General features: G+C 37.7%; 1 protein-coding gene and 1 long non-coding RNA gene across 2 annotated transcripts in view; both read left to right on the plus strand.

Moving 5' to 3' along the window:
* Window positions 1-9,023, plus strand: part of LOC135228363 (uncharacterized) — a 94,003-nt gene extending 84,980 nt beyond the window's left edge. Inside the window, exon 3 of the long non-coding RNA XR_010318850.1 lies at window positions 1,184-9,023. This is a non-coding gene — a long non-coding RNA (uncharacterized LOC135228363). The remainder of the gene's footprint in view (window positions 1-1,183) is intronic.
* The window catches only part of GLG1 (golgi glycoprotein 1), a 164,671-nt gene that overhangs the window by 85,427 nt on the left and 55,013 nt on the right, over window positions 1-24,231 (plus strand). The window contains exons 2-4 of the mRNA XM_003417080.4: window positions 9,030-9,062; window positions 13,344-13,430; window positions 21,051-21,266. Of these exons, the coding sequence (XP_003417128.1) occupies window positions 9,030-9,062; window positions 13,344-13,430; window positions 21,051-21,266 (336 nt within the window). The remainder of the gene's footprint in view (window positions 1-9,029; window positions 9,063-13,343; window positions 13,431-21,050; window positions 21,267-24,231) is intronic.

Raw genomic sequence — 24,231 nt, forward strand, 5'->3', positions numbered from 1 at the left:
GAATGGATAAACAAACTGTGGTACATACACACAATGGAGTAGTACACAACGATAAAGAACAATGATGAATCTGCGAAGTATCTCACAACATGGATGAAGCTGGAGGGCATTATGCTGAGTGAAATAAGTCAATCACAAAAGGACAAATATTGTGTGAGACCACTATAAAAACTCATGAAAAGGTTTACACACAGAAGAAACAATCTTTGATGGTTACGAGGGAGGGGAGAGGTGGGGATGGAAAAAAACTAAATAGACAATAGATAAGTAGTACCTTTGGTGAAGGGTAAGACAGTGGAGAAGCCAGTGTAACTTGTCCAAGGTAAGGTCATGGAAGCTCCATATGATGTCCGGCTACCACCACTGACTGCTCTGACAGGGATCACAATAGAGGGTCCTGGGCAGAGCTGGAGAAAAATGTAGAACAAAATTCTAACTCACAAAAAAAGACCAAACTTACTGGCTTGACAGAGACTGGAGAAATCCCAAGAGTATGGCCCCTGGACATCCTTTTAGCTCAGTAATGAATTCACTCCTGAGGTTCATCCTTCATCCAAAAATTAGACAGGCCTATGAAACAAAACCAGACTAAAGGAGCACATCAGCCCAGGGGGAAAGGCTAGAAGGCAGGAGGGGACAGGAAAACTGGTAATAGGGAACCCAAGGTTGAGAAGGGAGGGTGTTGACGTGTCATAGGGTTGTTAACCAGTGTCATAAAACAATATGTGTACTAACTTTAATGAGAAGCTAGTTTTTTTTTTTTTTCTGTAAACCTTCATCTAAAGTACAATTAAAAAAAAAAAAAGAATTTCAGTGTATGCCAGAGTAAACCACTAAGAGCAAAGTAGTTATGAACCACACTGGGAGTTAAGGTACAGTTTAGATGTGCTGAGGGAAACTTTGCGAAGACTAAAAACCTGGGTTTATCTAATCATTACCAGCTGCGTTATATTCAGTTTGCTTTTTTGTTGGGGGGACCCTTTGGGCCAAGTTAACAGATGAATTGTCCTTCTGATTGGGTATGTACTGGATTCTTAATAAACTCCCAGAAGAAGTATTTACTTACTGCTGCAGCAAAATGTTTTCTAATTAGGAGGCATCAGGCTGTTGCCCAACCTTCAGTTTTTTGCAAGGCCATAAAAGCACTGATACTAATGGAATTTTTTTTTTTTTTTCCTCTCAGGTGATTCATAAACAAAGTCTGTTGTCAATTAATTTAGTACCAGGTGCCCTATGAAAAGGAGCCTATTCATTTGTGTAATCTGGTGGGTAGCTCAACTTCAGCTGATGAAACTGTAGAATGTTTTATATATTAGGAACCAGCTGACTACCAAGCATTCGTGTTTCAGAAACTGGGACAACTTCCAAGTTAGTTTTTTGAATCCTTTAATTTCTCCTGCCAGACTCATTAACTCAGCCTGTTCACCTTTGGGAAATCATAGTTCCAGACTTATACTTTCTGTAAAAACCATGCCTCTAAGTGAATGTGATGGTTGATTGAGAGCATTCAGACTTAAGCTTTTCAGTAGTTTATTCTGAAACCAATTTGTTGTGACTTTGACCAGGAGAGAATGGTTAAGATGAAGCAGTAGGTAGTATTCAAATTACCTGCATTAAAAGACTTGAATTCAAGGACACAAGGCAATTATGAGCCCAAGAGACAGAAAGGACCACATGAACCAGAGACTACATCATCCTGACACCAGAAGAACTAGATGGTGCCCAGCTACAACCAATGACCGCCCTGACAGGGAACACAACAGAGAACCCCTGAGGGCAGTGGGGTACAGACCCCAAATTCTCGTAAGACCAGACTTAATGGTCTGACTGAGACTAGAAGGACCCCGGGGGTCATGGACCCCAGACCTTCTGTTGGCCCGGGACAGGAACCATTCCCGAAGCCAACTCTTCAGACACGGATTGGACTGGACAATGGGTTGGAGAGGGATGCTGGTGAGGAGTGAGCTTCTTGGATTAGGTGGACACTTGAGACTGTGTTGGCATCTCCTGCCTGGAGGGGAGATGAGAGAGTGGAGGGAGAGAGCGGGCTGTCTCATTAGGGGGAGAGTAATTGGGAGTGTGTAGCAAGGTGTATATGGGTTTTTGTGTGAGAGACTGACTTGATTCGTAAACTTTCACTTAAAGCACAATAAAAATTATATTAAGAAAAACACTTGGATTCAGTAAATCTATTTTTATATTCCACATCTCAGATTTTATAGAATCATAAAGATGGAAAGAGTCTCAACCATCTTAAGTCAATGTTTAATTTTTTCTTATGAATCTTTTTGAGATTATAGTGACAGCTGTGGCTTCTTTCCTCAGAAAAATACACTTACATACAAAAGTTTGCATTCAATTTCTAGATGATCCTGAACTCTGGTTCATGGATACTAGAAAACTCCCTGTTCTAGTCCAAAGCGTGCCCTTGAGAGTCTAGAGAAGTGACATACTTAAAGAAACACACCTAGATAGAAGCTGAATACTTGTGACTCTTAGTCTGCTGATCTTTTTCCACCATCGTTTCCCTTTCCTTAAACCAAACTCTGAATTTGTACAGCTTAGAGGAAGGGCTAGAGGTTTTAGCCTTAAAGTCAACAATTTCAGCTTTGGGTTATCCAGGTAGAAGAGTAAAGTATAATAATACCCAAAACAATTAAATCATTGATTTAGAGAAGTCAAATGAACTAAGCAGTTTTATAGCTTGTTCAAGGGCTGTCCAGATACCTGGCTACCTAATTGCTTCATCAGTAGCTTACGTAGACTGCCTGCATCTAAATTAAGCATATAGCTGCCAGACATATCTCCCTGGAACAGTAGTTTCATTTATTCATCCTGTCTGCCCTTTTTTTCTCCTCCTCCTCCTGAAGACATCCCATAATTGTTCCCAACCTGACCTGCCCAGCATTTTTTAGGTGGAATCAAGCTGAAAGCCTGACATTGCCTTAGCTGGCATTGATTATCATTGTTTAAACCCCGGTTTCATCCTCTTGTAGCAGGGCACCTTCGGTCAGATTACTCGCCTTCTCTGCTTCAGTAACTTCATCTATAAAATTGGAAACAACACCTTTTATCTTGTAGCCAATCATATCGTAGGTTAGCCAGTAAGCAAGGTGTGCATGGGCTTTCACATTATGCAAGGTATACACGGTTTACTTACTAATCTGTAGTGCACAAAGACGTGGTGAAACCTAGGTGAAGTTGTGCACTACAGACTAGTAGGTAAACACAAGTAAGCCTCTACGTACCTTGCTTAGTGCGTAACCCGTCCCTGCACCTAATTCAGTTTAAGTGGTAGCTTTTACTGTTTCTTGCTACTTTCTTCTCATTCTTTATTGGAGTTAGGCAGGTGTCTTCAAGTACTTGGTGCTTATGCTCTTTACTATGCTATTTATTGTCTTCATTCTCCACATCATTTGTTAAACATTAGCCAAGTTCCTTTTCTGTTTTAGTGATGGCTGTTGGAGTAGAGATGTACTATTTTCTCTTCTTTTTCCTGTATTCATAATAGTTTCCCTATTGATACTTCTATATGGAACTCTTCTACAAAATTTGATCATGAAATTACCAGAAAGCTATTTATGAGGCTTTTAAGAAAATTTTTCTTCTCACAGTTTCCCGTTGCCAGGTCAGTTATTTTATTTCCAATAAAATAAACACTTGAGATTGATAGTGATAAAAGAGAACCTTCTTTGAAAATCCAGATTTCCATTGCCACAGTAGTAGGGATAATGTCGCAAAGCTCTGCTTACAATTTGGTACTTCCACGGGTTCAGAGCTAGTACTTTGCTTCTGATCTAAGGGGGTAGGAGAATGGGTGAAAAAACAGTTGCTGTTGAGTCAGCCCTGACTCATGACAACTACATTTGTGTTAGTAGGACTGTGTTCCATAGGGTTTTCAATGGCTGGTTTTTCAGAAGTAGATCGCCTTGTCTTTCTTCTGAGGCTCCTCTGGATAGACTCAAACCTCTAACCTTTTGGTTACCAGATGAACATGTTAACTGTTTGCTCTACGCAGGGACTTCTAGGAGAATGGTTAGGATTCCTAAATTGATTAGAAGAAGAATTTCAGCTCTTAATCCTCTATCTTGATCATGTTCCTCTTATATTTTGAGAAAATTACTATGCATATCCCCAGTAGATATATATTTATTCATAAAACATTAACTATTCTAATATTGTATACATTATGAAAACATGTAAAAATATAAGGGACGAGCTTTTTTAAAAAAATAATTCTGTTATTCCTGTGCCCCAGAGGATCATCTAACTTGATCATTCATCTTTGGAGATACTCTTTTATCTAATTCTTTTTATTCTTCAGACCTAACTCAAGTCTCTACTCTTGCTTAATTGTTTGATTTCACCATTTTATCTCTACAACTGGGCTGTTAACTCCCTGAGATTAGAGACTGTCTTATCTTTCTTTTGTGTCCTGTAACAAAGTCTAGCACGATGATGATTATTCAATATGTACTTATATGTATTTGCTGATTCATTTCCTGGGGGTCATTTCAAAGTAATATTTCACTGATTACAAAATAATCACAAATGGGAAAAAAAAATTTTTCATCATTATTCTCCCTTAGTAATTCTGGGTTTCATTCCTTGTGCTATTCATCTTCCAAGATTAAAGATAATCAAGTCTATCTGTACTTACAATTTTGCAAAAATAGATATACTGTATATGATAAAATGATTTGATTGAGACATCACAGGAACATTGCAGTCTGAGAACAAAATCTTTTCAGCACCCACATCTGTTTTTGTCCCTTGCAATTTCTGCCCTTTAATCCCTTATCAAATGCCTGAATTGTAAATCATAGCATTTTTTTTAATAACTTTTATTAAGCTTCAAGTGAACGTTTACAAATCCAGTCTGTCACATATAAGTTTACATACATCTCACTCCCTACTCCCACTTGCTCTCCCCCTCTTGAGTCAGCCCTTTCAGTCTCTCCTTTCTTGACAATTTTGCCTGCTTCCCTCTCTCTCTATCCTCCCATCCCCCCTCCAGACAAGAGTTGCCAACACAATCTCAAGTGTCCACCTGATATAATTAGCTCACTCTTCATCAGCGTCTCTCTCCCACCCGCTGACCAGTCCCTTTCATGTCTGATGAGTTGTCTTCGGGGATGGTTCCTGTCCTGTGTCAACAGAAGGTCTGGGGAGCATGGTCGCCGGGATTCCTCCAGTCTCAGTCAGACCATTAAGTTTGGTCTTTTTATGAGAATTTGGGGTCTGTATCCCACTGATCTCCTGCTCCCTCAGGGGTCCTCTGCTGTGCTCCCTGTCAGGGCAGTTATCAATTGTGGCCGGGCACCAACTAGTTCTTCTGGTCTCAGGATGATGTAGGTCTCTGGTTCATGTGGCCCTTTCTGTCTCTTGGGCTCTTAGTTGTTGTGTTCTTTTTATACTTTCTCTGGAGTTAATTTGTGCTGGAGTTGTTGGTGTACCCACTATTTGGAGACACTCTTTATATTTTACTTTGTATTTTATATTTTGTAGGTCTCTGTTTTGTTCCTCTGAACCACTACTGTGTTCTTTGATTCTAATGACCCTTTTAAATATCTGACATTAATTATTTGCAACGGCACTTAGAAATTCTTCACAGCTATTCAGTTCCATGAATTTCAGAGGCCTAATGTCATAACCTTGCTCTTACACCATGCCTATATTGTCATCTCTTTCTGGCCAGAGAAGCTAGTATCTAGGAAGAAAAAAATAAGACCGATGTCTTAGGGTTCTCTAGAGAAACTTAACTAGTAAGGTGCACAGAAAGAGAAAGAGAGAGGTTGGTTTAATTTAAGAAATTGGCTCATGTGATTGTAGGGGCTAGCAAGTCCAAAATTTGTAGCTCAGGCAAGAGCCTTGAGATCCCATCAGTATTGTGGCCTAAAATCCGTAGGTCAGGTGACAGGCCAGAGACTCCTGCAGTCTTGTGTCCCGAAAAGAGTGGAGAAATTCTGGCAACATGTCTTTTTCTAGTCCGGAAGCAGAATATACCCTAGGGAAAACTCCCTTTTTACTCTTTGATTGATTGATTGAGGCCCATCCACATTATGGATGGAGGGTAATCTGCTTTACTTAAGGCCAACTGATTTAATCACATGTAGCAACTTCATAATAGAGTCTAGGTAGCGTTCGAACAAACAACTGGGTACCATAGCCAAGCTAAGTTGACACATAAAATTAACCATCACAACTGGTTTATAGTCAACTGGAAATCAATACAGCAAAAGACATGAAAACCAAAACACTGTTGTCCTAATTTGTAGTTCATTTGTTCTTCAGTGATTATGCCATTCCTTCATAAATGCAATACTCTGTACTTAATTATTCACTAATATTGGATCATAACCCGGTGCCCTCAAGTCAATTCCAACTCATAGCGACCCTATTGGATCATAGTTGTTACCAATTTCAATTTAAAGGTTTTAGAATTTTTATTATTCCATTTGCTTGATCAGTATGTTAGTCATTTTTGCTTCATAACACCCTCAAAATTTCAGAGTCTTATAATGACTAACATTTGTTTTTCTTACTCATGGCTATACTGGTCAGTTGGGATGGCTGTGCTTCAGCCTGCAGGTTGGATTTAGGCCTGCTCCACATGTCTCTCATCTCCTTGTACTAGTGGCCACCTGTACATGTTCTTTTCATGAGGACTGGCATGAACACAAGAGTTCAAGCCAAATCACTCAAGCACATATGAAGACTCTGCCCATATCACGTCTGCTAAAATTACATCAACCAAAGCAAGTCAGTGACCTAGCCCAATACCACTTGAGCAAGGTGTATACTATGCCCACAGTGGTAGGCAGCACAAAGTTACAGGACAAAAGAGCTAGACTTTAAATGCTGTTAAAGGGAAATAAAAAACTAGGAAAACACTCGGATCTACCACTGTAGGGAAGTAAGCCATTAAAACAATCATTAATTTCCCGATATAGGTCCTGTGGACTATAAACATGAGAATACTTTTCTTTCCATGGATAGCTTACATCTTATTTGACTACGTTATTTTGATACTTCTCCAAAGCTCTGAATTTCTCTCATTATCGCTTTAGCGTAAAATTGTTGTTTAGTATAATGAACACAAATAGAGAAGATGGTGATATTAATTGCCTTCAGTGCATTGTTTGCGAAAGAAGTAGAATTGCTGATTGATTAAGGAAAAAATTAAGGGGTAGGTTAAAAAGGGTATTATAAATTGAATTATTTCCCCCAAAAATATGTGTTGTAAATTGTAACCTCTATGCCTGTGGTTATAAACCCATTTGGGAATGGGTTGTCTTTGTTAAGTTTATGAGGCAGGTTTAGTGTAAGATGTGTTTTGAGACAATCTTTTTTGAAATATAAAAGAGATTAAACAAGCAAGCAGAGAGAGATGGAGTAAGATAGATGCCAAGACAGGTGGAGATTTCCAAGGAACTAGGAAGCAGAAGCTGAAGAGAAAGCTCCAAGACAAGGCTTTCTCTCTCTGTCTCTAGAGCTGACAGGAAAAGCCTTCCCCTACAGCCAGTACCCTGAATTTGGACTTGTAGCCTCCTAAGCTGTGAGAAAATAAATTTATGTTTGTTAAAGCCACCCACTTGTGATATTTCTGTTATAGTAGCACTAGATAACTAAGGCAAGAGGCTAGGGTAGAAAACCACCTAAATAAAATAAAGCATTCTTGCAAATAAATTATATTAACATATCTATTCTTACTTAATGCAAGAGAAAGTTCAAAAGTGGTGTTTTATAGTCGTATGATTACCTAGCAACCTAATTAAAGTCAATTTTAATATAATGTTTTATAACTAAATATGAGAATGAGTTTGTATATTGGTGTTAATGCCTACTAAATTCTGCAATGTCATTAATAGTTTCCTGCAAACATTTTCTTCCTGAAATAATGATAGGTGCGGCTGCTTTCCTTTGTAATATTTAATATTTTCTTTATTGCCTTATCTTTATTCCTAAACAGAAAACATCTTTTTATTTTGAAATTATCACCTCAATTGGTAATATTTCATATAACGCACACAGAATTCACTTTGTTTGAACAGGTGAAATACTATGAAAACTCAAAGGGAATGGCTCTTGGTTATAGCATGTATTATTGCGGTTATACCTTCTTTAATGGTATGATCAAGAAAACTAAACAAGTTATGTATTGCAGCCAAACCCAAAGCCAAACCCAGTGCCGTCAAGTCAATTCCAACTCATAGTGACCCTATAGGTCAGAGTAGAACTGCCCCATAGAGTTTCCAAGGAGCGCCTGGTGGATTCAAACTGCCGACCTTTTAGTTAGCAGCCGCAGCACTTACCCACTATGCCACCAGGGTTTCCATGTATTGGAATGCTATGCAATATTAGGCAAAACCTAGTCCACCTTTTTCATCATGGCCTTGAGAGTTTATTTTATCTATGGTACGTGTGCCTGGCTTTACAAAACAAATGTATTCGTTTTGCTACGTGTATGTTTGTGCATGTGTGTAATTTTCAACTGCCTTTTTAAACTTTTATTTTAAAATATACTCTCAGAAGAACTTGCAAAAATAGTACAGAGAAGTTCTTCATACCTATTTGCAGCTTCCCTCAATGACAACATTAGACTAAATTTTAAATAATTGAATGACCTTTTCTCTACTCTTTACTAAGCCTGTTTGTTTTAGAAATTTAAGTTTTTTTAAAGGCAGAATACCGGTAATGTGTCTGATCCTCTTTAATTTTCAGAATTATAAAGTGTCATTTAAATAGTCTTAGGTCATTATTGCTTTATCTGTTTAGTACATTCTTTGTCCATTCTCCCAATTTCCAGGTGGTACCATTGATTAGGAAGGGATAGGTCTCACCTACCTTTCTGGTACATTTCTCTCCAGCAACTTAAAAGATATGCAAGCCCCAATTTATTCTTATATTAAAGAAACACATTTGGTTGAATATTTAGATTTCTTGTTTTACATTTATTTTTGTGATGTTTGAAAACTTTAAAAGTTTTTTTTTTTTAATATTGTCTCTCTTTTTTTTTTTCATTCCAGCCTGAAAATGAAATTTCTTCAGACTGCAATCATGTAAGTATGGCTGTTGTGTGCTTCACCATATGCGCTTTATATGTATCATGACAGATATTGGAATGCTTTTCCTGTTGGTCTGGGAAACATTATGTTTTCTTAGAGTCTCTTAATCTTAACATGAGGGTGATGAACTTTGTTAAACACCACGGTAAAATCTTCCAGTAACCCTCCACTGTAGGAACCAGCAGATTCTGCGAGATAATATTTCTGTACTTAAGCTTAAATTTTTCTTCAGTTACAGCTACTGAATAAAAATAATTAGTTCTCTGCTTGTCAGGTTTATAATGTTAGAATGCTGTGTTTTAAAGTTCTTTCATTTAGTCATCAAACAATCATCTACTGTGTGCCAAGCACATAGTAGTAGAAATTAGAGACACACAAACACCTTGAAAAGATAGAGATAGATATTGGAGTTAAGAACTCCAAAAAATAATTATGATTGATAAAATATGTATAAATTGATATGTACATAGACCATATATTATAACTTACATATATTAGACCATACTATGTAAAGATCTTACATCCAGAGGAAGCTCATGTGAAATCAGATCTGTGCAGAAAGTAATAGGTATTTTGATAGAAGGTTTTATAGAGTACAGTGGATTTTTCTAGGTGAGTTGATGTCAGGAGACATGATACTTGAGCTGGGTCTTAAAAGAGGAATAGGTGTATACAGGCAGTCCCCAGGTTACGAATGAGACCTGTTCCTAAGTGTGTCTTTAAGAATTTGTAGGTAAGTTGGAATAGGTATTACTTAGCCTTACTTTAGTGCAAGAAAAGGCTCAAAGCCTTTTCAGTGATTTAAAGGCTATACGTGCAGCACGTGAAGATGATTGTGGTGAAGAATTTGTTGTGAGTAGAGATTGGTTCAGTTATTTCAAAATGAGGGCAAATTTACATAATATCAAAGGGCAAATACAAGTTGTCCCTAAATTAGATATTTGTAACACCGGGGATTTACTGTATCTGGCAGTACTAGAAGGAATCGCTTTATCAATAAGGTACAAGGTAGATTGGAGGGGAACTGAAAGAATAGAAAGGCAGGTTGGCTGTTTAATTTTAAAGAAGATCTAGGTAGGTCAGAGGTTAAACTACAAAATAAAACCTCAAAAGTACTAGAAGAAAACATGAACAGAGAGAAGCTTTTTTTAAACATGATACAATCCCCAAAAGATGTAAAGAAAAAGATTTATAAATCTGACTGCATTAAAAATACTCTGGCTCCTACAAATATTACGTAAATTATGAAAAAATACTTGCAACACAATTGAAAAGGGCTGCAATCTTTAATAGAAAGTGTTGTTAATAAACGTAGACAACAGATATGAATAGACTGTTTACAGGGTATCATACATTGAATTGTGTCCCCCAAAAATGTGTATCAACTTGGCTAGGACATGATTCCCAGTATTGTGTGGTTGGCCACCATTTTGTGATCTGATGTGATTTTCCTATGTGTTATAAATTCTACCTCTGTGATGTTAATAGGAAGCCCTGGTGGCGTAGTAGTTAAGATTTATGACTGCTAACCAAAAGGTCTGCAGTTTGAATCCACCAGGCGCTCCTTGGAAACTCATATGAGGCAGTTCTACTCTGTCCTGTAGGGCTGCTATGAGTAAGAATCCACACCAGGGCAATGGGTTTGGCTTTTTGGTTTATGATGTTAATGGGGCAGGATTAGAGGCAGTTATGTTAATAAGGCAGGACTCCATCTACAGAATTAGGTTGTGTCTTAAGTCAATCTCTGTTGAGACATGAAAGAGAGAAGTGAGGGGGGGGCGGGGGAGAGGGACTGCCAACCACCAGGAAAGCAAAGCCAGGAGCATAGGGCATCCTCTGGACTCGGGTCCCTGTGCTGAGACGCTCCTAGACCAGGGGAAGATTGATGACAAGGACTTGCCCCAAGAGCGACAGAGAGATAAAGCCTTCCTCTGGAGCTGGCACCCTGCATTTGGACTTCTAGCCTCCTAAACTGTGAGAGAATAAATTTCTCTTTGTTAACAAAGAGAAATACCACTTGTGGTATTTTTATTACAGCAGCACCAGATAACTAAGACACAAGGTAAGAAAAAGAGATGGCTGATTCTCCCTCATAATTAAAGATAAGTTTAAATTAAAAGAAAAATGAGTAAAATGTTTTCCTACATCCAACTAGTAAATATAAAAAATTTTATAAATACACAATATTGATAACTGCAAAGGAATTTAAACATTCTCTAGCCCAGGAGTCAAGAAACTGACCCAAATCCAGCCCACCACCTGTTTTTATGCATAACATTTCATTGAAACACGGCCATATCAATTCATTCGTATATGTTTGTGGCTTCTTTTGTGATACAACAGCAGAGTTGAGTAATTGCAGCAGTGAACATATGGCCCTCAAAGGAATGAATTAAAGGTAATGGTTTCTTAAATACGACACCTAAAGCACAAGCAACCAAAGGAAGAAATAGATAAATTGAATTTCATCAATATTAAAAACTTTTGTTCTGCAAAGGCTACTTCAAAGTTGGAAGACAACTCACAGAATGGGAGAAAATATTTGCAAATCATATGTCTGATAACGGTCTAGTATGCAGAACATCTAAAGAACTCTTACAACTTAACAATTAAAATAAATAAACTAATATAAAAATGGGCAAAGGATTTGAATGGACATTTCTCTGAAGAAGATAATACAGATAACCAAGAAGCTCATGAAAAGATGCTCAGTATAGTTTGTCATTAGGCAAATGAAAATCAAAACCACAGGTACCACTGCATATGCACTAGTATGGCTATAAACAAAATGATGAAAATAACAAACGTTGGTAAGGATGGGCGAAATCCTCATACATTGCTGGTGGGAATGTGAAATGGTGCAGCTTCTGTGGAAAACAGTCGGCAGACGTGATCCAGCAGTTCCACTCCTCGGTATATACCCAAGAGAACTGAAAACATATGTTCACACAAAAAAAGTATGCATGGATATTTATAGAAGCATTATTCATAATAGCTAAAAAACAGAAACAACTCAGATGCCCATCAACTGATGAATGGATAAATAAAAGTGTGACATAGCCGTGCAATTATTCAGCAGTAAAAAGAATGAAGTACTAATACATGTTATAATATGGTTAAGCCTTGAAAACCCGACACAAAAAGGCCGCATATTGTATGATTCCATTTATATGAAAAGCCCAGACTAGGCAAGTCCATAAAGATAGAAAGTAGGTTAGTGGTTACCAGGGACTGAGTCGGGGAAGGAGGAGTGGGAGTGACTATGAGTGGAGATGTAGTTTCTTTTTGGAGTGATGAAAATGCTTTGAAATTAGAAAGTGGTGATGGTTGTACAGCCTTATGAATATACTGAAAACCACTTAATTGTACTTTTTTAAACAGTGAATTTTGTGGTATGAGAATTAGATCTCAATAAAAATATAAAAATAAATAAAAGAGGTATAATATTTAACATTTGAAGTTCTGTCATAGTTATTTGAGAGGAATCTTGTTCATAAAGAAATTTATACCTATCCTCATAACAAGTAAGTTTCCAAATTAAAAGCTAAAGACATTCAAAAGATCTAAATGATAATCTAAATGGCTGTTGGCAAAAAATCTCTCTGGCCTAATCACAGGATGTCTGTTTTTGCATTAGATAAAAGTAAGGTAGTATTCTTAGGTTTGTATTATAATTTTTCTGACATTTGTTAATGTTTAAACTTTTGAGCTACCAGATAACTTTTTGTTTTCCTCTTACTCCTTCTTGAAAGAAATGACAGTAGGTCAAGTAAAAGTCTTGCAGTAAAGAGGAAATATTTTCATCTAACTTTGGCTTTGATGTACATACAGAATTAGAATGTTCTAAATTAAAATTTTTAAAAATAATGAATAATAATGCTTTTATTTCAAAATAGAAAATTTTGTGTAGCTATGTAGTACTGACTTAATTCGTAGATAACACTTATTTCATAGGAAAAATGTATTTATCTAAATTCTGACCTTATCTTTTGAATCATTGGATTCACCTCTACTTCTGAGGAGCAAGGAGGACCAAGATTCCTTTCATAAGAATGAAGCTTCTCTTATACTCATTCTCAATTTTGCTTTTATTTTGTCTACATATTTTTTCCTTTTTTCTATAAATGTGATGACATTTTATCTTAGTTTCTGTTTAACTGAAGTGTGTATATGCTTTATTAGACTGTACAATGGACTTTGTCATTTATAGTAACCACTGATAATTTTGTACAGTTCTAACTGGAGATTTTTTTCCTTTCTTTTTTTTGTACTTAGCTGTTATGGAACTATAAACTGAACCTAACTACAGATCCCAAATTTGAATCTGTGGCCAGAGAAGTTTGTAAATCTACTATATCAGAGGTAGGTTGTAAAATAATTTTGAGAGTATTTAATGTCTTAAAATATGAAATTACATCTGTTGACCAGACTAGTCATAAAAGAATGACTCAGTGACTTTACTTTTCTTGGAATTCACATCTGTATTGATTGAAAGAGGAAGGGAGATGTAATTTAAATGGCTTTAAAAAAAAAAAAAAATTCACCTTCACTTATAGTAGGATGCTATTGACAAGTTAGAAATCAGGCTCTGTTGGTCCCCAGAGGGTACAACTGTTTATGTCACTAGTGCATCTCTCTCTCCCATTTTACAGTCTGCAGATGTCTGAGGCATATCCAAATAGTGTTCCCCCCAGGAGGCTTATAAACATACTACATTTTTTGGCTGTGCAGTTGAATCAATTGAACCACAAAAGTATATTCTTCAAAAAATAGGAGTTAGTATTATAAAAGTTAAGAGTATGATTATGTATCTTGTTATAAATGGATATTGAATATAACGACAGTAATAACAAAAATATATAGCAGTATACAAATGCTAATGAAAATTTTTTAATTATCTTGGTTCAGTGTCAGCAAATAATATTAGTGAAAATCATGGTATTTGCAGTTTCTTTTTGTTTTTTGTAATCAATAATAGGAATTACAGAAATTCAGAGATTTCTGTGTACTGAGTATGAGAATCACAGAGAAAACAGTTGCTATTTTTCTGCCTCAAAGTTAACAGTCATAGACCTAGCAAATATTAGCCTGTCCTCAGACTCACCCTACAGATGACTTAAATCAGGGTACTTTCTCTGTAGTCCTTAAGGAAGACCCTACCCCACCCAGATAAGCCCTCAGCTTGTCTCCTCACTTATGTCACTGTGCAGTCATGTAGAATCTTTTTGGTTTGTTTGTTTTTGTTTTTAGTCAGGTCTTCTGATATGAGATCAAATATATTTTATTCTTTGAAGCATTCACTCTTTTATATTTCCCATGGAATTTTAGAGTAGAATAGCATATCTTTGAAAGATTGATCTTCAGCTCCTAGCTTTAATATTCTGCATCTCTAACTTAAAAATAGAGGTGTTTACTTAACAAAAAGAAATAACAACAAAGAAATGATTCCTAGGCTGTTATGGTGGAGGTTGTATGTCAACTTGGCTAAGCCATGATTCTCAATGGTTTAACAGTTATGTAATGACATAATTTGGCAGTTTATGTAAGGATATAGTCATCCTTCATGATGTGATCAACCAGTCAGTTGTAGGGGACGTTTCTGCGGGGGTGTAGCTTGCATCCAATATGTATGTGGATGTTCTGGCCAAGCTTGCTTGCTTGCTCTGGATCCTGCATCTGGCTTGTCATCATCTGACCTCCATTTCTTGGGAGGAGCAAGCGGTCTGCCATCTGTTCTTGGGTTCATCAGCCCCTGAATCCATGTGAGTCAGGAGAAGCCTTCAACCTGACACCTGACCCATGGACTTGGGACTTGCCGGTGTCTACAACTGCGTGAGCCATGTCCTTGATATATGTGTGTATGTATGTGTGTGTGTGTGTACGTGTACACACACACGCTTCACTGGTTTTGCTTCTCTAGAGAACCCAACCTAAAACATTTGGTACCAGGAGTGGGGTCTAAATGTCTAAATATTTGTGTACTTCCACTATATTGTGGAACTATCCAATTATAAGTACTAGCTTTTGGAGACATTGCAACGTATATGTACATATATACATGTGTTTGTTTTACCCCATTTTGTTTCAGCTGTTATATACCTACCAGGTTGATTGTCATGTGGAAATTTAGCTCATAGTATATGCGTACTTATCAGAACAATTTCATTCTTTGCATTAGGCTGGCTTCCTTACAATGTAAATATAATGATGGACCATTTGGAGTGTTCTGGCTTTAGAAAAGATTCAAGTAACAAGGGAGATTATACTGGAGTCAGGAAGATTAAATATCAGTAAGAATCGTAAGAATATATAGTAAGAATATATAATATATAGTAAGAATATAGTTGCCAACAAAACATTTTATTCTACCTCTCCTTCCTGTCTTCTTTCTTAATTTTGGAATCCTACCTCCAAGGACAAAAACAATATCAAAGAATACCTACAAACTACAAACCAAAATCCCATTTATTCTCCATGATTGAGCCAAATACTGCCTACTTTTCCTCCTGTCTCATGTCAAAAATAGTGACTACAGCATTTTTATAATGCTACCTTATGAAGATGCTCCCCAGCTACCCCAGAATTTACTCTCATTCTTAAATGTGTTGATGATTTAATACCGTTTTACTGTTAATCTTCAAAGTTTAATAAAAAAATAAGGAAAAAATGCTATTCAGTGGAGTGGTTGGAAAAAAAAAAAAACCTTCAAATACAAACACTATACCGTATTGTATTGGGTGGTAAACTGAAATACAAATAGATAGTACTGCATCTCTGTGTTTCAGTAAAATCTCAGATGACAAACTAATTATATACATTTAATTTCTTACTGGGGCTGGAATTCAAGATATATTCTTGGTTTCTCTTCAGATTATTTAACTGGTCGCCGAGTATTAGAGCCTGTATGAATGTTTCTCTACCTCAGGCGTCTGCTACTCAAAACCCTCTGCCAGCGAGTCAATTCTGATTCATAGAAACTCTATAGGACAGAGCAGAACTGCTCCATAGCGTTTCTAAGGCTGTAAATCTTTTTTTTTCCCTGTAAATTTTGTTTTATTGTTTTTGAGAATATACATGGCAAAACACACACGTACCATTTAGTGACATTGATTACATTCTTCAAGTTGTGCAACCATTCTCACTCTCCTTTTGAATTGTTCCTCCCTCAATAACATAAACTCACTGACCCCTAAGATCCCTATCTAATCTTTCTCAAGTTGCTATTGTTGATTTGATCCCATATAGGTAGTTCTTAAAAGAGAATAATGCTCAAGGCACACCTTTTTTACTAGTTAAGCTAAACTATTGCTGATTTTAAGATGACTTCAAGGGATATTTTTGGGTTAAGGTTTAAAGATTATCTCAGGACGGTAGTTTCAGGAGTTCTTCCACCATCCACGGCTCCGGGAAGTCTAGAGTCCATTAGAATTTGCAATTCTTTTCTACATTTTCTCCCTTTTGTTCAGGATTCTTTTATGGAATCTTTGATCAAAACATTCAGTAATGGTACCCAGGCACCATCCAGCTCTTCTGGTCTCAAGGCAAGGGAGGGAGTTAATCATGGAGGTAATTAGCCACACATTCCGTATCCTCCTTATATTCCTGCCTCCCCTTCTTCCTCTGTTGCTCCAGGTGAATAGAGACCAGTTGTTGTGCCTTAGATGGCTGCTTGCAAGCTTTTAACATCCCAGGCACTACACGGTGAACTAGGAGGTAGAACAAAAACACTGAACATGTTATTAGGCCAATTAACTGGGATGTCCAGTGAAACCATGACGCTAAAACTCCGGACCAAGGAACCAAATCCCATGAGGTATTTGGTTGTATGTAAGCAGCCTCAGCAGCTACTCTTTTTTTTTTTTTTTTTGTAAATATACCTATCACACAACTTTTGCCAAGGCTGTAAATCTTTATGAAAGCAGACTACTACATCTTTCTCCCATGAAGTGGCTGGTGGGTTTGAACCACTGACCATTTGTTTAGCAGCTGAACGCTTTAACCACTGAGCCACCAGGGCTTCTTGTCTGCTACTAGTCCTGTTTTTTATACTGATTTTTTCTGTGTTTGAATCACAAATGCTGGGATTTTCAAGCGATTTTTTGAAACTCATCTCTGTTGTGCTCAAAAAAAAACCTTTTCCTAGGAATATATTCCTAGCCCTCTTTTTAGACATCACAAGCAAAGCATTCAAGGTTAAACTGAGAGAATTTCATTCATCTTAAGTGTTGAAGATCTTTGCTGCTGCTGAAGCCTGTGTGAGACTATTTACTTAAAATCTCAGGTTTGCTTCTTTAAAAGTAAGCATGATTTTCTGTCTTGAACTGAGTTTTTGCATGGTCTGGATTTAATACTGGAGTTAGACATGAAAAGAAGAGACCTGGTTGCCCAAAGGATAATTTGTGTATGGCTGTGCACTTCACTCAGCACCTTTTGGAAAAGATTTTATTTTGTGTTGTGTGCATACTTGAGATAGTGTAGTAATGGAAAATTGTCTGTCTGTTGGTACTGAAGGAAGAAGTGCAAGCTGCACTGAAGGCATTGGCAAAAAACAAGGCTTCAGGAATTGACAGAGTATCAATTAAAATGTTTCAACAAACAGATGCAGTGTTGGAAGTGTTCACTTGTCTATGCCAAGAAATTTGGACGACAGCTACCTGGCCAACCAACTGGAAGAGATACATATTTGTGCCCATTCCAAAAGAAGGTGATCCACCGCAACACAGAAATTATCAAACAATATCATTAATATTGCATGCAAGTAAAATTTTGCTGAGGATCATTCGAAAACAGTTGCAACTGTACATCGACGGGGAACTGCCAGAAATTCAAGACAGATTCAGAAGAGAATGTGGAATGAGGGATATCATTCCTGAAGTCTTATGGGTCTTGGCTGAAAACAGAGAATACCAGAAAGATGTTTACCTGTGCTTTATTGACTATACAAAGGCATGTGACTATGTGGATCATAACAAATTATGGATAAGAATGGGAATTCCAGAACACTTAATTGTGCTCATGCAGAACCTGTACATAAACCAAGAGACAGTCTTTTGAACAGAACAAGGGGATACTGTGTGGTTTTAAATCAGAAAAGGTGTGTGTCAGGGTTGTATCCTTTCACCATGCTTATTCAATATGTATGCTGAACAGATAATCTGAAAAGCTGGTCTATATGCAGAACGCGGCATCAGGATTGCAGGAAGACTTATTAACAACCTGTGATATGCAGATGACGCGACCTTGCTTGCTGAAAGTGAAGAGGACTTGAAGCACTTACTGATGAAGATCAAAGACTACAGCCTTCAGTATGGATTATACCTAAATGTAAAGAAAACAAAAATCTTCACAACTGGACCAATAAGCAACATCATGATAAACAGAGAAAAGATTGAAGTTGGCAAGGATTTCATTTTACTTGGATCTACAATCAACACCCATAGAAGCAGTAGCCAAGAAATCAAACAATGTATTGCACTGGAAAATGTGCTGTAGAAGACCTCTTTAAAGTTTTGAAAAGCAGATGTCACTTTGAAGACTAAGGTGTACCTAACCCACGTCATGGTATTTTCGATTGCCTGAGATGCATGCAAAAGCTGGACAATGAATAAGAAGACCAAAGAAGAACTGATGCCCTTGAATTATGGTGTTGGCAAGGAATATTGAATATATATGATGGACTGCCAGTAGAATTAACAAATCTGTCTTGGAAGAAGTACAGCCAGAATGCTCCTTGGAAGCAAGGATGGTAAGACTTTGCCTCACATACTTTGAACGTGTTATCAGGAAGATCCAGTTCCTGGAGAAGGACATCATGCTTGGTAAAGTAGAGGGTCAGTGAAAGAGAAGACCCTCAACGAGATGGATTGACACAGTGGCTGCACAATGGGCTCAAACATAGCAATGATTGTGAGGATAGTGCAGGACCGGGCAGTGTTTCATTCTGTTGTACATAGGGTTGCTAAAAAAATAAAACACTCCTTTCTCATTTATATTCAGAATAAACATTTACACCTGGCTCGTTGCTCATGTTAAAACTGCCCTTTTTGTTTGCTTTTAGTTGTCCCAAGTGCAGTAGACTTTTTTCAAACAAGCTTCTCTGTTTTATATTTCAAGCTTATAACCCTATAGGTACATTTCACATTTTTATGCCTGAACTTCAGCTGTTTTGGAGTTATTTTGGCGGGGGCAGGGGGGGCTAGTTTGCTTAATTAGTATTTGTGGTTTCGAATGCACTTTGAAGGAACAGTAACTATGTGGAACCACTCTGCTTGATCTCCTAGATCATGTGTCTGAACCACCCAAATTCGGTTTGCAGTGGACTTCCTCTTCCCAAACTCTTGCCAGACTCACTGAACATCATTTTAAATATGTTTCTGTTCCAGACCACAGTGGTTAAACTTGGGTTCTGCTAAGTTCAAAAATGCATGTTCATATGATTAGTTAATTCAGAATACATTGATATCATGTCAAGAAGCAATATAATGCCTTACCTCATGCCCTCCTCTTAGCCTAGAGGTTTGCTGGTATAGTTTGGCTTGAGATATGCACCTAAACTTCAGTTCTGCACCTGTTTTCCATGCCTTCTCCCTAAATTCATCTCCTCACTGTTCGCATGCATTCTTTGCATGGTTGTTTAAAGGAACCATCCCAAAGCTGTGGATGTTAAAAGCTCTTTTTACTCCATTTAGAAATGAGTTCTACCTAAGCATGTGGGTATGTATTTTCTTGCAAAACATGTCAGTCAGGTATTTCCTAGGCACAACAATCTGAGTACATATGACACACTATTTTTCATTAAAACAATTATATTTCTAATAGTATAAACTGAGAAGAACACATACTTTTGTGGTTACGAGGCGGGGAGGGAGGGAGAGGGTTTTTTACTGATTAGTTAGTAGATACGAACTACTTTAGGTGAAGGGAAAGATAATACTCAATACATGGAAGGTCAGCTCAACTGGACTGGGCCAAAAGCAAAGAAGTTTCCGGGATAAACTGAATGCTTCAAAGGTCAGCGGAGCAAGGGCGGGGGTTTGGGGACCATGGTTTAAGGGGACTTCTAAGTCAATTGGCAAAATAATTCTATTATGAAAACATTCTGCATCCCACTTTGAAATGGGGTCTTAAATGCTAACAAGCGGCCATCTAAGATGCAGCAACTGGTCTCAACCCACCCGGATCAAAGGAGAATGAAGAACACCAAGGTCACAGGATAACTATGAGCCCAAGAGACAGAAAGGGCCACATGAACCAGAGACTTACATCATCCTGAGACCAGAAGAACTAGTTGCTGCCCGGCCACAACCAATGACTGCCCTGACAGGGAGCACAGCAGAGAACCCCTGAGGGAGCAGGAGAGCAGTGGGATGCAGACCCCAAATTCTCATAAAAAGACCATACTTAATGGTCTGACTGAGACTAGAGGAATCCTGGTGGTCATGGTCCCCAAACCTTCTGTTGGCCCAGGACAGGAACCATTCCCGAAGACAACTCATCAGACATGGAAGGGACTGGACAGTGGGTAGGAGAGAGATGCTGATGAAGAGTGAGCTATTTATATCAGGTGGACACTTGAGACTGTGTTGGCATCTCCTGTCTGGAGGTGGGATGGGAGGGTAGAGAGGGTTGGAAGCTGGCAAAATGGTCACGAAAGGAGAGACTGGAAGGGCTGACTCATTAGGGGGAGAGCAAGTGGGAGTATGGAGTAAGGTGTATATAAACTTATATGTGACAGACTGACTTGATTTGTAAACATTCACTTGAAGCTCAATAAAAATTAAAAAAAAATTATATTTCTAAATGTTTTCCTTTTCAAATAGCCATTCTTATTTATTTATTTTACTCTTTCTAGTATTGTGTTCTGTCTTATTCAAAGTTAAATAGCCCTTTTTTTTTTCTCCCAAATAGAGAGATGGAAAGTCATAAAAGTTGCATGATGATGTGAGCATGGAATATTTAACACCACCATTTTGTTTTGAGCAGATTAAAGAATGTGCTGATGAAACAGTTGGAAAAGGTTACTTGGTTTCCTGCTTGGTGGATCACAGAGGCAACATCACCGAGTATCAGTGTCACCAATACATCACCAAGATGACAGCCATCATTTTCAGTGATTACCGTCTAATTTGTGGTTTCATGGATGACTGCAAAAATGACATCAACACTCTGAAATGTGGCAGCATTCGACTTGGAGAAAAGGTATCTACCACATTGGTTTCACCAAAGGGGTATTAAGAACTTGAATGAAAGCTTCGTATGACCTGCATGGAAAGAACACAGGACAAGAGATAACCTTAAAGTTGAAATTAAAGAAATTATTACCCAACAGCCCCAAATCTGAGGCTAGTTGACCTGTGGATGCATTTCATCTATTTATTTGTAACAAAATGTGTCACTCCTGTGTAGGGAAGTAGAAGAATTAATATCTTTTTTTAAGAGTAATATTATCTTCAAAATATTAGACCAGTTGATGGTTACCTATAATGTTCCCCTGATAAAGCATTTTAGTCTTATGGGAAACAAACTTGGATTTGGAGAGACCCAAGTTCTATAATCTTTTTCTGTTTATGTCTTACTGTGGCTGTGTGCTGTCAAGTCGATTCCAACTCATGGTGAACTCTACATGATAGAATAGAACTGCCCCATAGGGTTTCCTAGGCTATAATCCTTAGGGGAGCCCTTGTGGGTCAGTGGTTAAGAGTTTCGCTGCTAATGAAAAGGTCAGCAGTTCAACTCCACCAGCCACTCCCTGGAAACCCTATGGAGCAGTTCTGCTCTGTTCTATAGGGTTGCTATGAGTTGGAGTCGACTTGATGGCAATGAGTTTGGTTTTTTAGGTTTAATTTTTATGGGAGAAGATTGCCAGGTCTTTTCTCCCACAGAGTGGCTGGTGAGTTCAAACCCTTGACCTTTCGGTTAACAGCCAAGCACTTAACCATTGTGTCACCACGGTGCTACTTAACTATTACCATAAAAAAATTACTTAGCAAACACACTGGTTGCTCTGCACCTATAAAAGGAGGTATTTAAATTTTAAGATACGTGAAGGTACTTTAAGCTTTTCAGATTAAAGGAACTCTGTAAATGTGATATATTATTATCTTCATCTCAGAAGAACTGGTTTTAGTAAAGGCAGAAAAGAAAATAACTACCTCTCTAGTTTCTTCCTCCTTTGTTATATCTGATTTTTTTTTTTTTTTTTTTTGACTTATTAGTATGGTGTCCAGAAGGTAACAGTGGAAGTTTGGTCTGGTTTATTCCTAATTTGTTTGCTCAGCAAAAATGAAAGAAATTCCAGAAAAGTAATGGGTGCCAGTGGGAGAAGTAATCCGAGACTTGACTTGTGGCATCAGAGATTAAATGCTACTGCTCATTAATCCACTATTCCAGAAATATGTCATAAAATAAAACCCATTGGTTGTTTTGCCCTCTGTATGTTCATTGTAACATTGTTTGTAGGCTTCTGTCACAGACAAAAGGGGCATGGTGTTAGGGTTTGGGAGTTGAGCACCCCAGTTCAAATGAAGGGTTTATTGCTCGTTATCATCTGGCCTGATTCTCTCTCCTTCATATGAGCACAGGGCTCCATCCCTTTTCACAGGGTACCTCTTAGTCAGTCTCGAGAGCTTTGTGAGCTTGGTATAAAGCTTTCAGGTAGCTAAATAATGGCAAGTTCTAAAAAAAAAAAAAAAAAAGACAGATTTTTCCTTCTCAGCTGACATGAGAGGTGGCACAAAAATCATTTAGGATGATTCTTAGACTTTATCTAGGGTGTAGAAATTATACCCAATTCAAAACCATACCCTTTTAAAATCTCCACTTTAGTGTAGCAGACACACTTTTCAAGGACCAGGGGTGACACTTTGACATTTCTAATCAGTGGTCCATGGTGTAGAGTAGAGCATTTACAAATGCCCTGACTTTGTAGCAGGCCTTCCCTATTGACCACTAAGGTGGTAACTAATTAGCTTCCCCCTCGCTATCTGAATTGTCAGTATAAAACCTGTATTTACCTGTATATCCAAGTCACTAGGAAACCCTGGTGGCATAGTGGTTAAGTACTATGGCTGCTAACCAAAAGGTCAGTGATAAAGTGATGTAACTACTAAATGAAAAGTACAAAAATAATAATAATGTGGCACATGTCCACAATTAAGTTCCTTTACTGAATGCCAGGTGCTCCTTGGAAACTCTATGGAAAGTTCTACTCTGTCCTATAGGGTCGCTATGAGTCAGAATCGACTCGATGGCAACGGGTTCAAGTTATCCGAGTCACTAAGACTGCAGTGACTGAAATGATTTGCAGTACTATTTGGAGCATTTAGATGGATTCATGCGTGTAATTCTGAAAAACCATGTTCTTTTCCATATAATCTACTCTCGTGCTACAGCTGAGTTTAAAAATGAGGGAGGTAGATGTTTAGCTTTTCTATTTAGATCCAGTAGAGTTTCCAAGGAGCACCTGGCATTCAGTAAAGGAACTTAATTGTGGACATGTGCCACATTATTATTATTTTTGTACTTTTCATTTAGTAGTTACATCACTTTATCACTCCCTGATTTTAACCAATTACTTGGAGTAATCGAGACATACTTTTTCTTCCTTTATCTAGTGAGTTAGATCACAGAAGACATCATTTGCCAAGTGTAGAAACTTTGAAATGGAAAATGGCTTATAGCAAAGATAAAAACTGAGTTTTTACCTACTATCATGAGATTAGTGTTATCCTTCTGTGTTCTTTAAAAAAAAAAAAAAAAGGACAACAAATAGGGGAAGAAACCTACTGAATTGCTAAAAATTGATTGGACCACTGGTGAAATTTTTTTTTTATTAATTTTTTTATTGTACCTTACATGAAGGTTTACAGAACAAACTAGTTTCTCATGAAACGGTACACATTTTGTTTTTTTCTGACATTGGTTAACAGTCCATGAGATGTCAACACTCTCCCTTCTCAACTTTGGGTTCCCTATTACCAGCTTGCCTGTTCCCTCCAGCCTTCTAGTCCTTGCCCCTGGCCAGGTGTGCCCCTTTAGTCTCCAACTGGCAATAGTTTTAAGGAAGACATTTATCTTATCCCAGTGGAGATTATACACAACCATTGTAAGTCCATTTATGTAATCATTTGTTATATGTCCAACCTATGTGTTAGTAACTTAACTT

This window comes from Loxodonta africana, chromosome 21 (assembly GCF_030014295.1).
Source record: "Loxodonta africana isolate mLoxAfr1 chromosome 21, mLoxAfr1.hap2, whole genome shotgun sequence".
Classification (NCBI taxonomy): Eukaryota; Metazoa; Chordata; class Mammalia; order Proboscidea; family Elephantidae; genus Loxodonta; species Loxodonta africana.